This window comes from Manis pentadactyla, chromosome 6, assembly GCF_030020395.1.
Source record: "Manis pentadactyla isolate mManPen7 chromosome 6, mManPen7.hap1, whole genome shotgun sequence".
Classification (NCBI taxonomy): domain Eukaryota; kingdom Metazoa; phylum Chordata; class Mammalia; order Pholidota; family Manidae; genus Manis; species Manis pentadactyla.
The window spans coordinates 137,924,898-137,941,403 of NC_080024.1; the positions used below are offsets into that span (position 1 = coordinate 137,924,898).

At 41.0% G+C, this 16,506-nt stretch overlaps 1 protein-coding gene across 1 annotated transcript in view; it reads left to right on the forward strand.

Annotated features, from left to right (window-relative positions):
- Window positions 1–5,217: 5,217 nt before the first annotated feature.
- The window catches only part of DCC (DCC netrin 1 receptor), a 1,164,464-nt gene continuing 1,153,175 nt past the window's right edge, over window positions 5,218–16,506 (forward strand). The window contains exon 1 of the mRNA XM_036918577.2: window positions 5,218–5,972. Coding sequence (XP_036774472.2) covers window positions 5,882–5,972 — 91 coding nt within the window. The 5' untranslated portion in view covers window positions 5,218–5,881. The remainder of the gene's footprint in view (window positions 5,973–16,506) is intronic.

Here is a 16,506-nt window from a genome sequence, read left to right on the forward strand (position 1 = left end):
AATAATCCAAGATAATGTCTTCTTACATCTAAAGTTACTTTTGCTCTTAAAGATAACATGTTCACAGGTTCTCGGTATCAGGAAGTGAAAACCTGTGGATGGCCATTATTCTACCTACCACAGTCTTCCCTCTGGCCCCCAAATACTCACATTTACCCACATGTGAACTGCATTCACCTTTTCCCAACATCCACCCAGCTTTTAATCCATTATGTCATCAACTCAGAGTCTAAAATCTCATCTAAATGTCATCAACTCAAAGGACCCAAATTTCATCATTTAAATCAGTTATGGGTAAGAGTCTGGGTACGAGCCATAATGGGGGAAAGTTCCTCTCTGCATACCTTGAAACTAGAAAACAATCTGATTTCAAAATACAGTGGTACAACAGGCATAGAAATCCACCTATAGACATTCCCGTTTAAAAGGGAGGAAGTGGATGAGAAAAGGAGTTAGTAACCCAAGCAATTTTGAAATCCAACCAGGCAAATAATATTAATTTCAAGGCCTGGGAATAATTCTCTGTGGTATGTGCCCATGCTCTCTAGGTTCACATCCCTGCTCTTGGGATCTTTCATCTTTCTCATGAAGAATAGCATTTGTGTGCAGCTGAGTACTTTCATCAGTCTGTTTCCTGCCTAAAGGATTTTAAGAGTCCAATAGCCTTCTTTCACTTAGTCCTCTCTCTGTCCCTTTCAGTCCACCTGGCAATTTCTACCCTTAAAACATTCTCAAGAACCTTGTTGGTCTCCCATATATATATCTTGGGGATTCACTCCATTAGATAAAAGGTTTCTTCTACAGATCTTTCCTGGGTAATTGCCTCTCTCCCTGTGACTTCTGCTGAAATAGCTGAGAAGATCCATGAGTCACATGCCTAATCTCCTCAAAGAGCCCTCCATGTACCTCCAGCTAACTTTCTGATCTTTACTGGAGCAAAAGGTTGTCCAGCCACACACTTAGCTTTCTCTCCAGAGCAGATGTTCTTGACTGTGGATTTCTTAAGTTCCCTGTCATGTAATCTGGATAAACTGAGATTTTCCCAAATTATCATATCCTTGTTGTTTTTGCTTAATGGTTCTTCCCTCAATCTATTTCTTTTATTATAATCAGCAAGGAGAAATCAGGTCACATCTTCAATGTTTTGGAGATCTGCTCAGTTAATATCCAAATTCATCCCTTAAAAGTTCTGCTTTTTGCATAAGTGTTAAACACAGTTGTGCTAAGTTTCCTGCCAGTATATGACAATGAACTGCCTTCCCCTAGTTTCCAGTAACATGTTCCTTCTTTCCTTCTAAGCCCTCACCCGCAGCACCTTTAAGTTCCATATTTCCACCAGCAATCTTTTCAAGACAGTGTGGGTTTGTTCCTTCTGTACTCCTTAAAGTTCTTCCAGATTCTGCCCATAGATTGATTCTAATGCCACTTGTACAGTTTTAAGTACTTCTTACAGTACCACCTCACTTCATGGTATCAAAATCTGTGCTAGCTTTCTATTAGTCCTAGAGCAAACTACCACAAATTTAGTGGGTTAAAATGACATTTTAGGATTTTACAGTGAGGTCAGATAGTTAAAAAAAAAAAAAAGTTTTACCAGTCTGAAATCAAGGTATTGCTAGAGCTGCATTCCTTCTGCAGGCTACAGGGGAGAACCTGTTTTTTTTTTTGCCTTCTCCAGCTTTCAGAGGCCACCTGTGTTCCTTGGCCCATGACCCCTCTAGCAATGGCATCTCTGCCCCCACCCCTGCTGTTGTCATCGCATCTCCTTCTCTGACTCTGACTTTCAGCCTCCTTCTCCATTTTCTGAGAACTCTTTTGATTATTTTGTGCTCTCTGGGATAATCCAGGATAATCTTCCCAACTCATGATCCATAATTTTATCATATTTGAAAATCCATTTTTCCATTTAATCTAATTTCATCATTGACTGCTTCCAGGGATTAGGATGTGAGCATCTTTGGAGGGGAGAGGGTGGAAATTACTCTGCCTACCACAGGGTCCTCCTAGGAATCTGATGGAAGCTCCAAGATTTCTCCTAAGTTAGCACTTTCACTGATGTTACAGGCTTTGACAATCCAGAGGGAAAAGAGGTTTCCCCTAGCAGTACTTTCATGAGAGGAAGCTGCTCTTTTCTAGAAGTCCCAGAGAATGTCTCCTTTGCTCTGATTAGCTGATGAGCTCAACTCTGAGTTCATCACCATGACCAGAAAGATAGATAACAAGGTCAGGATCTATTTCCTTAACTTCGTAATTGAGAATGAGGAGGAGTACCCTCAGCACAAAATATGAGACCTGTTACCAGGATAAGAACGAATTGATTCTGCGAAAAACGAACAAACAGAATATTAACTAAAATACATCCCTTCGCAGACTATAAATTAACCAACAGCCATGATCATATCTTGTTTATAATTATATAATCTATATAGATACCACATGGCCCAAATGTCTAATACAATAATTATAAATGTTTAATATATAATTCTTGAATGAATGACTGAATGGTGAATTACTGCACTGCTGTGTTCACATGATCTGATTTGCAGTGTAGTCAGATACATAGCCTTACGTGTACCATTTGACCAGATGTTATTGTTTTTGCAAACACATTTCTGAAACATAATAGAAAGCATCTTTTAGAATCAAATCATGATATTGGGAGAATAGAAATAGACTTAGGATAATTTTCTGAATTAAAAGGTAGGACAAGAAATGTAGTTTCATAATGGGGATTGGGGATCCTAAAGGAATTACACATTTTTAATTTGACTCATCCTCTTGAGCTAATCTCAGAAAATCTCAATGTTTTAGATGTCCCATCCCCAAATAGGCACATATATGCATAACTTAGGGTACATGTGGTTTGAATACATTTAAGTATTGATTAACTTGCCTTCAGAACTCAAAAGTGTGTCTGAGTATCTATATGTTTTATTGCCAAATGAAACCCCCAAACTGGGTTCTTAGCACCAAATGTTGTGAAGACTATGTGAAGAGGATTAATGATACTAGACTCTTTTGTGGTATTCACATTTATCTCTTCTTCCTGTCTGATATTTTGGTTTCTCTTTTTCTTGATAAGGAAGCTAGGGGGAAGGGCCTGACACCTCTGAAAGGAGCGATGGGAAGATGCTATGTCTCCCGTGTTTAAATTGCTATATTGTGGATGATACTGTTTCCAAGAGGAGACTCCAAAATCGAGCTGGGGTCATCTCTTTAAGAAGAATGCGAGTGTATTGGGAAAATGAGTGCAAGCAGCTGTCAGAAGCTGGCTGTGCACCCAGATGAGGATCTTAGAAGCTCACAATCCAGAGGGAAAAGAGGTTTCTTCTAGCCCTGCACCCATCAGTGGGCAGATGGCCTGGACTACTCAGGGTACAGGAGTCTAGGACCATAGAGAGGAGTTAACCACCAGGCATCCTGTGTTAGACTGAGTAGTGTTCATTTAAGGGGGTTTGAACAGCATGGCCCATTTTTGGTTCCTACCCTCCCGTTCTCTGTGGACATCCTTTTAGTGATGAGAACAGAGGACTTTATGGCTCTCTCAGAAGGGGACTACAAGTCTTTCCTCATACCATACTTTCTAACCCAGTGTTTCTTTCCATCATTTTGGCAGGGGGCATGCTTGAACTCATTTTGAACATCTAGTGAAAATTTCAGATTTCCTCCCCAAGGAAAAAAAAAATGAAGAGCATGTGCCCAGAAGCCAATCATTTTTCATAAAATTTCAGGATATTCATGAACTCCCTGAAGTTTGTCAGCAGGGACCTCCCAGGAAGACCATGGACCCTGCTAAGGATCCCTGCTCTAGACCCCTGAGCTTGCATCTCCAGAGACCTCATTCACAGCTCAGGGAGGCATTGGGTGTTTGGGGAAATTTGGGGGTCACCGAAGGGTTTCATTCCATTTTAAAGGATTACTTATTTTAACTTTTCTTAGACAGGAAGGGATGGGCATGGCTTATGATCTAGAAACACTGTTGTCCAGTTCAAGTTTCATGAGACTTCTCCTGATTATGATTTTATCCCATTTTTTTTCACACTTCTCTCCTCTTCTTTTTAAGGAGATCTTCACATTTTCTCTTTTTAGAAACTAATGAGTTTGAGAAAGTGACAAGAAGGTGTGGGGAAGAGGCAGACAGAATGAATAGACAATCTAATACAGTGGGGAATGGAGGGACCTGGCAGCTGAGTGACTCCTTAGGAGACAGAACTTTTACCGGAGTAGCATTTCTATTCAGCCTCCTTCCTGGAAAAATTCATTCATTTGTAAGTTCACTTATTCAGCAAAAACATAAGGGCATGTGCCGTATTCCAAGTCCTATGGTAGGTCTCTGAGGGGTGCAAAATTGAAGGACATGCAACCTCTTCTCTCAAAAATATGAGCTTGAGGTCCTGAAATGGAGATAAGATATGCGAAGAAAGCCAGCTTGAAACAGTTTGACTGCCTTCCCTAAATTTCTTGCTTTCTCTGTGTGTGGTTGCTTTATTCATGTTACAAGGACTAAAAAAGTGTCTCTATTGTTCCCCCAGAGCACCTCCTCATTAATGGACCATATTTATCATGATATTTCATAATTATCCATTTATGCGTCTCTTCCAACTGATCACAGACCCCTTGAGGATAAAGGCTTTGTCTTATTAAATAGCATTATCTGTATTTCCTAGGAGCTAACAGGACAGCTGCAAACATGGTAAATGCTTTAAGAATTGTTGAAGAAAGCATTGAACTATATGTAGAGGACAGCATAGATGAAATAAGAGTACAGAAAGAGGACCCCAGCTTTTATATCAGGAAATAGTATTGGTCCCTCGAGTTTCTGGATCTCAGTTTCCCACCTGTCCTGGAAGGGAGTTGGATTACATGATTCCCGATGAAAAATTATGTTTTAAATAATACGGAGGGCAGAGAAAAAGTAAATGCCCTGGCCATCTGATCCAGCTTAAACACCCATCTAGGATTTACAGTCAAATAAACATAATTTCCCAAACGTTGAGTGTCAAAAGAGGTAGCCGCAAAACCCCCGAGGCTCAGGATATTCACCGGCTCCATTGACAAAAGTGACTTCCCACGCTTTGCCCACAGAGGGCATCCCTGCTCATTGATATGTAGACCAGGCAGCTGCTGGAAGCCTCCTCGACCGCTCTTTTTTCCCTTCGCCGTCATCTCTCTGCCCCCACCCACCTTCCCGTGGAATCTTTGCCTGATCCAGTGCGCTTCTCTCCGGTCTCCACATTTTCCCTCCCAGCCCTCCACTTCTCCGGATCAATGGATAGTATGGCTTCAACTCCCAGCTCACACACCGCTGGCGGACACCCCAGTAACAAGTGAGAGCGCTCCACCCCGCAGCCCCCGCCTCTCCTCCCTCCGTCCCCTCGGCTCTTGGAGAAAAACGAACAGCCTCCCCAGCTCTCGCACCGATTTTCCTCTTCAACTTTACCCAGCAGAGGACAGGAAAACAGCCTCAACCTTTTCATGCACAGCCCAGTCACAGGATTGCTTTCCATCTCCTCTTGATCCCTCCGGGATATTCTGTTGATTGATGCCTAGCAAGCCCCGCGGAGAGCAGGCTTCCCTCTTTTTGCTCCCTCTGTCTCCTTGAGTTAGTTTTCCAAGGTTTTACTGGGCTCGGGAATCTCTTGGACCGAATGGAACTTTTTGCTGCTTTCTTTTGCTGCTGATTCTGTCAGTGGACGAGAGAAAAGGCTTCGGAGGCAGAAGAGGCACAGGGGAGGTGGAGAAAGAGGTGGAGGAAGAGGACGAGGAGGAGGAAGCCGAAGGGGCTTGGCGTTTGTGTGTGCATGTGTGCATGCGTGTGTGTGCATGTGTGTGAGTGCCGCCGCTGCCCAGGACCCCCGGCCCCGAAGGTGTTGGCTGAAATATGGAGAATAGTCTTGGATGTGTTTGGGTACCCAAGCTGGCTTTTGTACTCTTCGGAGCTATCCTGCTCAGCGCACATCTTCAAGTCTCTGGTAAGAGGTCCTTTCCTTTCTTCTTGGTGCACCCCCCTTACCCCCTTTCCTTTTCCCTTCTCATTTCATTTGGCGAGTAGTAGAGTTGGGGTAGAAGCAGGAAGAGCAAGATGTTTGCTTTTTTCTCTGCCCCCATTTCCTCAACAATGGTAAAAGATGGGAAGACTTTTTTTTTTACTGGGGGCGGAAGATGTTGGTGGCTGGGGAGAGGGGCGCCCCTCACTCTTTTTTTAATCTGGTGCTTTCTTGCTTATTTGCTTTTGCAAATACTTGGGTTGGTTGGAGAGCTGGCTCGCTGGGGCAGGGAAGAGGCAGGTGATGGGTATGTTGAAAAGAACTGGGTTGTGTCCGTAAAGCCTAGGAAATCTTTGAGGGAGGGGGGCTTGGGGCAACAGGGCCAAGCGGAGCAGGTCATCTAGGGGGATTTAAGGACGTCTGTGCCCATTGTGGATGGTGGGACCGAGTCGCTTTTATGTCATTACATGTGCCTTTGGTTTGGATTTTTAGACTCTCTGATAGACAATCTAGAAAGGGACAGCTGATGCGTTTTGGTACTTCAGAGAAGGGGGCAGCGGTGCAGAGAACGGTGCAGAGTTGCCAGGAGGATGGAGGCAGTGTTTTATTTCATTTTTAAACAGTGAATGCAGTCTGTACAAGCTAAGTCTCCAAATACCTCCAGGACACTTCCAAACTCCAAATGATTGATATTCCTGGGAGCGGGCACCTCTGGCCATGGCACTTAACAAGCGCAGCTTCTAATTAAAAATAGCAAAACTGGTGATTGGATTGGGTTATCGCAGGAGAAAGAGGGATCTGAGGGTTGTTCAGGGCTGCTGCAGTCTCCGAATATGAATGGGGGCTTCAACCGCCAAAAGAATTAAAGAAAAAAAGATTCCTTATAAGGTTGGCCAGTTTTGCCGGGCTCAGCCCAAGTGTAGATGGCCACTGGGGTACAGGAAGCAGGCCTGGCGGGGAAGGAGGGCAGAGCAGATGGAGGAGCATTCAGATCCCTTCGGAAACAACCTTTGCCCAAATCCAAAAGAAAAGGAGCTGCGGGCAGGGGCCAGGCATTGGGTAGGAACCCCTTGACCCAGGCCTTGGGTATTAACAGGGAATGGACTGTAAATCACCGCAAGTCTCCCGGGAGCTTGAAGCTCTGACTTGCTTATTCTGTCTAAGTGCTGCATGGCCCAGGGTTGCAAACGCTAGTGGAGAATGTGTCTCGTGCCTCCCTGGGTGGCTAGAGATTCAGACAGGGAAGCGTGGAGCTGGACAGAGGCTCCCCAGATCCTGGCGCGGCTAAGCGCCCGCGGGAGTCTGCGCATCCACCGCGCAGATCCTCACCTTCTTTTGCCAGACAGAGCGAGAGAGGGTAGCGTGCGTGCCTGTGTGTGTGTGTGTGTGTGTGTGTGTGTGTGTGTGTGCGCGCGCGCGCGGGCGCCCGTGTGTGTGTGAGCGAGCGAGCACGCGCGCTCGCGCACCCGCCTCCCGTGCCCAGCGGCCCGCGCTCCCTCCCCACCTCCCGGCTGGACCCCTCCCCCCTGGCTCCTCTCTCCCGGAGCTTTGTCCTCGTCAGTTACTCCCGTGGAAAGTGGGAGGGGGCCATCCTCGCAGTAATGAATAGGTGTCATTTTTAAATTCCCTCCTCTCTAGACTCTAAACAGTGAGGAGGACCCTCCTTCTGTATAGATTGTGCCAGCCGGCAGTTTGGGAGGCCACCGCGGAGGGGAGAGAGGAAGTTCAGAAGGGGCATCCCTCCTGGGTAGACAGTCTATCAGGCTGGGCCTGAAATGTTTTGGCTTGAAAATACTGCACTCCACACAATGTGCAAAAATGATCATTGATATTTTGTCAATTACACTAAAATATTTTAAAGCCATTTAGCAAGTGACTTTGGTGAAGGGTGGGGGCATAGAAGGATTTATATATGTTTTGCCAATATCTACATTAATTGAATATCCCCATATTTAAGTTACTTGTCTAGAGAGTTCGAGCCATAGAGTATTTCTGCTTTATTTTAATATCCTCTTCAATAGACAAGTCGGCTTGTAAAGGCAGGCAAAAATATACATGTACATTGGCTATACCCATGGATAGGCTTGTGGATCTAAATCTTTAAGTTCCTCTATACTTCTAAATCCATTTCTCTTATTTGCTTATGAATCGTGATGCAGTTTTCACAGGTCTGAGGAAAGTGGATGGAGCAGTTTTGAGATGTTCATTCAGATCACTCTGGTCTTTGCTCATTAATCTGTTTCTCCTCTTTCTCTTAGTAGCAATTTCCCCGCTTCAGGAACATGGCAGGAAATTGATGAAGAAAGCATAGTTCACTCTATGAAAGGACCAGTAGGAGGTGCCCTTAAAAAGGCCAAGTGCCTAGTTTGCTGGCAGTGAAATTCCCATTCAGAAGGATGTTTTTAAAGACTTTGTTGATTGGTAACAAAGGATTATGGAGACTAGCACAATAGCACTAGGTGTTTTCCTACTTCCTAGACAAAGTCTAAAGCTGCTGTGGGTTTCTATGAAATTGCTGTGACATAACAAAGGGCATCACTGAACAGTGCCAGCATAGGCTGAGAGCTTGGTGGGGGGAGGACGCTGGGTTTTTAGTTGGCTTTTGTAAGAAGTCATCTTATATATTTGACTTGAGTCACAGCACAAAGGTACTAAGTAGAGTCCCAGAGTCTCAGATAAATTGAAAAATTTGGATGTTAGATGTTAATGAATGAAATAGCAGATATATATTAATTAATTAGTTCTTCGTTTATATGTTTGAGTTACAGCCTGTTGAAAAAATTATGAGAGTTTCTGTGGTCTGGACATGGTGAAATGAGGCTTGCTGCCTCTCCTGTCTGCCCCCTTTATATCCCCCAAGCAAAGTACCCCCATCTGGGTCTGCTGAGTGGAGCGTGGCAGGACCTGAGGGCGCCTGGGCAGCCTGGCTGTCCACTCCTCTGTGAGTGCTGCAGTATAAATCACCAGCGACCTGTCACAGCATCCATTTCCCACAGAGCTGCTGTTGCCCTCTGAGTTATGAAGCATGCGGAACAGCCACCACATGTGTTATATGTGAATAGATTAGGTTTAGTGCATTTAATGCTTTTAAAAGCTGGGCTGGCTTCAGCAGCTGATAGGCATTTTTTTTTTTTTTTCCTGGGGAGAGATTTATAACTTCTCAGTGTGTTTGACTTACATTTATTCTCTGGCAAGTTAACCTTTCAACAAACTTCCCTATTGTTTTCATTGAAGAGGAAGAACTTTAATCCTATGTGTGTTCCTGAATGAAGGCCTGCTGAAAGTTTCTCCTGGAGTACAGGGTATTTGCAGGCTGTAATATGGTTTTCTCCAGCCAGTGGGAAGCTGGACAGCCAACTTGGAATGGTGATTTTTTGGGTGGAAGAGGTTCTTTTTACTTGTTTCTGGAGACTGAAGGGATGCCACTGCATCTTCCAAGGGAATCCCAGCACTCTAGTTATTCTCAAAAGCATCTTTTATGAGAGGAAATATTTCTTCTTTTCTGGCCTGCATTTCTTTTTTCATGTGTTCAGTAGGCTGAGATTTTTCAAATCATGTGATTTGCTCCCAGAATGTTTTCTGCTCCCTGCAGTGGGGTCATCTAGTGCTGTCTCCTTCCTTTGGAAATAAACCCTGATTTAAATCCTGAGTTCTCCACCAAACGCTTGTTATCTTTAGATGGTGCCACATGTTCACAGGCAGTGCTGAAGTTTCTGAGAAGGCTGTTTCCTTCCATGGAAGAGTGAGCCCTAATATTACATCTTAAAGCAAATATTCTTTGGGGAATCTTGCATCCTAAACCTGCATGTGAAACTTCTTCCTCATGCTTTTCAGATAGAATAACTGTATTAGAAATAAATGCAGTTATTTCTGGCATTATCTTAAATTAAAATACAATCATACACAGAGCAAGAGGAGAGGGTTTCCCACCCTCCTTGCCACTGCCCAAATGTATGCCTTTGGGCTGAATTAAGATAATGCTGGTAAATACCCTTGTGGAAACCACTGTGATTTCACTAGCAAGTGAGCGCTCCTTGCCTACCTATAGATCTTCTCACTTTCTGTAGTATGGCCTGTATCACTCTTAGAAACTTGTGCCAAGTAAGGAACACATTGCTGTTTTGGTATTTGCTATACGGCTACCAGCAACAATGATAAATTTTTGATGGATTAATCTACCTCAGATGATAATCTCTTAGGTGAACTGTGTATGTAAATTTCAGCAGACATTCGTTCTGCCTGTATAAAAAGAATAATGACAAAAGCCTGCTGAGGATTACTTGATTAATTATCTAAAGATAAAAAGTCACTTGGTTCTGGAAATAAACTGTAGTCCCTGAAGTGGGGTGATAAATACTTTGCACATTTACAATTCATAAAATATAAATGTGGAATCTCCTTTTTTATTTTCCCTCTTTCTTCATTATGATTCCCCAGAGGAGCAGTGCAGGGTTTCATGCATTGTCACACAGTAATACCTGAATGAATCACAGCCTGGGATCTCACTAACTCTTGGTGGAAATGCACTGACTTAGAGAGCACGATGCCCAGTGAATTGTTCTCCAGCCTGCTTAGTGGCTGCTTACCTCTCTGCAGCCTGCCTCTGCAGAGCCACCGCTCTCCTCTGAACTGTTGTAGCATCAGTTCTGCTCTCCAGGAGAGCCTTACTGTGAATCCAAGGTCCTGGTCCACAGGCACTGTGTTTAACGTGCTGTATTACACCTTGCAAGGTTATGGAGATTTGCCTTAAAAACAAATTTTTAAGTTTTCCTGAGTGTTTCTTTTGGTGGCATGTTAAACTGTGCTCTAAAGACAGCTAAGTACTACTCTTACCACAGGAGACTCGAACCTGTGGCCTCTCAGTCAGGGTTACTGAAATTCAAGAGATCATGTGCATTAAGAAGAGATAAACGGGAATACTTAGAGGGTAGTAGGTTGTGCCAAGCAAGGTATGTAATTTTTTTTTTAAGGAGGCTGTTACTGGATAGGAATAACATAAATATAATTTTCTTCAAAGTTAACTACTTTTCAGAGATCAAAGCATTTCTTAATGGTATTATAATATCAGTAGCATGACACTGACCCAAAGCATTTTAGATGTTTTCTTCTAAACAAAGCCTCAAGTAAAGCAAATGTTAAACTTGTCAGTAAGAAAGGATGAACTGTCCAGATTATTCTGCCTATAGGCCAATTTGTAAAAATGTGCAAGATAAAATTACATGTTACCTATGCCAAGTGGGAAATAGCAAAAAACAAAATGCAAATTATGATACCCCTTTATAATTGCAGCACTCAGGCAAATTACAGCACAATTTAGAAACACACTTTTGCTTCCTCCCACAGCAGTGTGGATGCCTTGTCATCTGTCTCTCTGGTTTAGCCTGTACTAACGCAGAGGCAGAGGTTGGCTGATCGATGATCAAAATTACTATAGTGCTTTAAAGTTCTTTGACAAAATTTGGCCTGAAGTTAAAAACAAAACAAAACAACAGGCCCCTTTAACTCAACTGTTAAGTAAATATGTTTTCCTTGGTGGTTTAGAAATGTCTGAACTCTGTCCAGTGGTATGGTTTAGAAATAACATAATAACATGTATGATTAAATATTACTTTTTTTTACTACTGATGGTAATTTCCTAATGGTAATACTAGTAGGACCTGTTGCTTTTTATAAGTAGTTACAAAAAGCCATATTATTCAGAGCTTCTATTTCTTGGGGGGAAGTTCAACTGGAAAACACACCAAGTCATTCCATGTTTATTGATCATATTTTTGAAGTCTGTTGTTATGACATGACTTGGGTGGGAAAGATTCTCGTCTCTGCTAAATTCTGTAAGCCCATTGTCTGTAGCCTACTTCGTATTGTTGTGATGTAGTTCAGCTTAATTTTATGCATCAAATTCTGTGACTTCTTGCTTGCTCTGTCATTTCACAGTGTTGAGGGAGGAAGGGCCTGTATACAACTTCTGATTACTTTGATGGGACTTAACAGGAATATGCATTTCAATTTGAGGATTTCACCCTTGTCTTTTATTCATCCTTTAAAGTTTGTTTCTTGCTGGAAGGCTATTCTTCGGAGTATTGAGGGCAAAAATGTGTGTATTGAATCTTTATGATGCAATCTAATGAAAATATCAAGTCATTGGTGTATTGTGACCTGATTAGAGGGCTTATCAATTCCAACATTATTCTGATATCTGAATATTCTTAAATCTGCTTTTACATTTTTATAGTAAAGGAGTTAAATGGTTAGTATAAATGTTATTTACTCAAGTCCTTTTTCTTAGTAACTGAACTTTCTCATTGAACGCCAGCATTTTTTATATTTTAATAAGTTTTTCCACAGTCTTTAAAAATTATTTATCTACCTACTTAGCTGTCTTATGTATTTAGGACAATTTAGCCTATTCTTAATAGATCTAAGACATCACTATGGCTCAGTTATTATATTATCTGATGTTATAGGCATGCTGTATGAAGATATTATATCAGACTAGGGTGTTCATTTTTTCTATCAAATGGCCATAGGCTGCTGCTTTTATTTTCTTAAGACTTTTAGTCATGACTTATAAAATGCATTTTACTTACTTGTATATGTCCAGCTGGAACTTCTCCCTGTTGTAAGCCTTCTTCAAAGCAATCCTTGTCTTTTCTACTTTTGATTTGCTAAGAAGTAGGAGACTGAGTTCTGTTGAGATTGTGTCTAAAGTAAAAGATTTTAAATCAGACTTGAGTCCCTCACTAGAGGGGGAAAAAAATGGTTTTAACAAATGGATCTGTAGTATTTGGTATTATGCAGTATCTGGTATTATGTTGGATGCCATTTTTCTTTGCACAACATGTTTTTACTTGTTAAGTGAGGATGTGGACTAGATAACTTCTAGTTATATTACTATTTTGACATTATTTGATTTATTAAAATTACAGATTCTATGTAATTTTGGTAAAATTAATAATAACACTAATGATTACAACAGTTATAATGAAACAAATAATCCACATATGCACAGCAATTTTCTTAATTTTGTGTTAATTAGTTCCTCTCTTTCTTTACAGCTTTGCATTTATAACATATTACTTTGCTTCTTCTTAACCTTTAGAAAATAAACATAATGTGTATATTCTTCTTGGCTTGCATTTTTGCTAAACATTAAATATTTAAGATTCATCTATAATGATACATACTGCTTTATTTAAATCATTTTGCTGTATAATATTCCATGATATTAATTTATCACATGTAATCCAGTCTACAATTTATGGGCTTTTGGGAAAAAGAGCAATATTTTACTATTGCCAATAATGTGTCTATGAACATTCTTGTACATGTCCCCCAGAAGAAATTTGCCACCATGTTGAGGGTGCATATTTAGCAATAGAATTGCTGGGTTGTGGAAAGGACATCTTTACATTTAGGAGGCAATGCCAGGTTACATTGAAACTCCCCATAAGAAGCAAAAGAAAGTCACCTTTGTTACATGTTTCCACCAATACTTGGTACTGTTGTATGTTTCACTTGCTCTTATTTGGTGGATGTGATTTAGCATCTCACTGTGGTTTTAATTTGCATTTTGCTGATTGTGGATAAGTTGAATGTTTTTTTCCATAAATTTATTGGCCATTTGTGATTTCAACAGGATGAGTCTAGGACTCCATTTCTTCAGCTGAGTAGCCATTTGCTTTGAGGCACCAATATTATCAGTAGTTATTCTGTTTTTCCTACTAAGCAACTTTTGCTTTTAGGCTTAGATGTTATCAGTAGTCTAACTTTTAAGGAAGGTGTTGCCTGATACTGTATCATGTTTATTTTAGCCCAGACTTCCCTTACACACCTTTCCAGGATGTAAACTTATTTTAAACTGTGACAGAGATCTCTAGCCATTGGAAGATTATTGATCATCTAGGGCTACCCTTGCTTTGTCAGTACCCTGCCTTATCTATGTTTATTATGTCTATGTAGCATATCACTTAAAGCAAGCAGGATGCTGGGGTGCCTGGCTTAAATTGAGGAACATAATAAATCCCCTGAGTGTAATGAAACTAAAAGTGACTGAATCATAGTTATAATGGTATATACCAAATCTGAGTTAAAAATCCTATTCTTACCATTTGAACTTGGGTTTGGTTCCAACATGGTGAAATACACAGGCTCAGGATCATTGTTACAGATGTGACTGTGGGTTTCAAAAACACCCATGCTCACACATGTGCATATGTATGCCTTCCAGTTTTTGTTTGGGTTCACAATTATTTCACCTTTTCCCATGGGACAGACTAATGAAGGGCCTTGGATGAAATAAAGTATTGGCGATGCTGGCAGTGGCTTCTCTGGTGTATTACCTGTGTGCCGACTCATTAGAGATGTGAGCCAAGGCTGAGCCATCTAAGCAAACCCCCTACACCCGGAGTCCTCAATCCATTGTTCCCACATCTTTTCTCAGCCTCATGGGATCCCAGAAGAATATAAATTAGAGAGAAAATCTGCAAGCTTTCCCTTTCATGTCTAGTGTTTGGGCAGAGCTGTTCCCTGCAGGACAATTTCTAAGTTATTTTCTCTCTCTGGTTTGAGATGTCTCCAGGGATGGTTTGTTCACTGTTTCCCTTGGGAAACTTTTCAGGAGTATATCCGTTTTTACTGTTAAAAATTTATTTACAATTCATCTTGGGTAGTCCTGTTCTAAATGCTCTTCCCACCGCTCCTGTCACTCAGTTCCTGCCTCCTGTTTTCCCTCCTTGGTGACACTCTGCCTCTTCCAAGCTGAAGTGTGTTAGGTAATGCCAGCCATAAGTCATTCCTGCCTCCCCCTTAGTCTTTACTTAACCATCTTATAAATATTTAGTTCATTTCATCTATCTTCATACCCCTCCAGAAGCTTAATCATGTTTATTTCTCTTACCTAAACTCCCTCTAGTTTGTTTATATCTTTCTGGTAATCAGCAACCCCAAATTTAATGTGCTTTTGGGAAGTAAACTCTCCCAAGTCATATATTAGAAAATGTATACTTAGCATAGTCTTTAACTTGCTGTATAGTCATTCATGGGTACATATTTTTTCTCTGTTAAAATTTTGTTATTATTTTTCAGGTAGGACTGTTAATACCTAACAAAATCATTGAGGTATTATAAGGATCAAATAAGATCAATAATTTGATTCAAGATAAGAGTTACAGAGAATTAAATGAAAGGCTTAAATTTGTTTCTGTCCTCCAAGGGTTTTATCATCAAGTGAAGGAGGCAGGCACAGATGTAGTTAAATAGGATACACAGCAGAACAAAGTACTCATTAAAAATAGAAACACAAAGTGGGCAGACTCTGAAAAATATTAATTATAGTGTTTATGCACTATATCATTAATACATTAATAGTAGCCAGATGGGCTGAAAGAGCCCATTCATTCATCGCTACATCCTTAGATTGATTGGCAAAAACAAAACAAAGCACAACAAAAACAAAGAGAAGGGAGTGGAAAAAGTTGTCAGTCATGTTTAAACCAAGCTATAGGTATGGTAAGAATGAGGGTATCAGAGTTTTTCCTGGCAGATTTGGCAGACTGGTGCTGTAAATACATCCCCAGACTCCCATGGCCCTGGCTTCCCTTATTTACTGAGGATGTGCCAGGCACCATGCTAAGATGGAGATGGAGCTTTGTGCCTAGTGGGAGGGAAATGTTAATTAAATAAATGTATTCATAAATCCATAATTTCAAATGAGAAAAGGTTTTGAAAAAAAAGAAAGTATTAAGGAAAGTGGCTGAGAGAACAGATCACGAAGCCCTCCCTGAGGAGGTTGTGGCTGACCTGTGGAGAATGAGTTTACTTAGTTAAAAAAAGAGGATGTTTTGGGAGGGACAGGGGAAAGAATGTGAGGTAAGAAAAGTGAGTGCAAAGGCACTGTGTTAGGAAGAAGCATAGTGAATTCCAAAATTAGTGTATTTGAGGACTAGAACTAAGCATGGTCATGGCTTAGCTGAGGCTGGAGAATACCTTTGGATCCTCTCTTCAACATACTAGCTACTCATCCTCAGTAAATAATGGTCAAATGAATCAAATGAGTTCTTGACAAAGACCTTTTTCTAACCTCAGCACAATCATTTAGAAATTGCAAATACATAGGTACTCCTTGCCCTGATTTTTCTATTTATGAATTTATGAACCTATCTGTCCTATATGTCTAGAAATAACTTATGGGGTTATGTGGGCACAACTAATGTAACAAGGGGAAAGAACTTTGAAAAGTGTAAAGATCTAGATAAATGCAGGTGATTATTAATAAGCATGTGTAACACATTGCTTCCACTTTGAAAGCTTTCACCGAGCAGAGGAAATGGGGTCTCACCTTTTTTTGTACAAGTAGGTTTGTCATAGGTTTCTTTTTCCTGCAGCCTCCTTTGAAACATGTATCTGATCACTCTTTGTGAATTAAAACAGAAAACTGAACCAGATACAATTTTTTACATCTTCGCAGGTTATTTTCTTAATAAGCTCCTTTTGTATGTATTTTCTCTCCATTACTATTTTT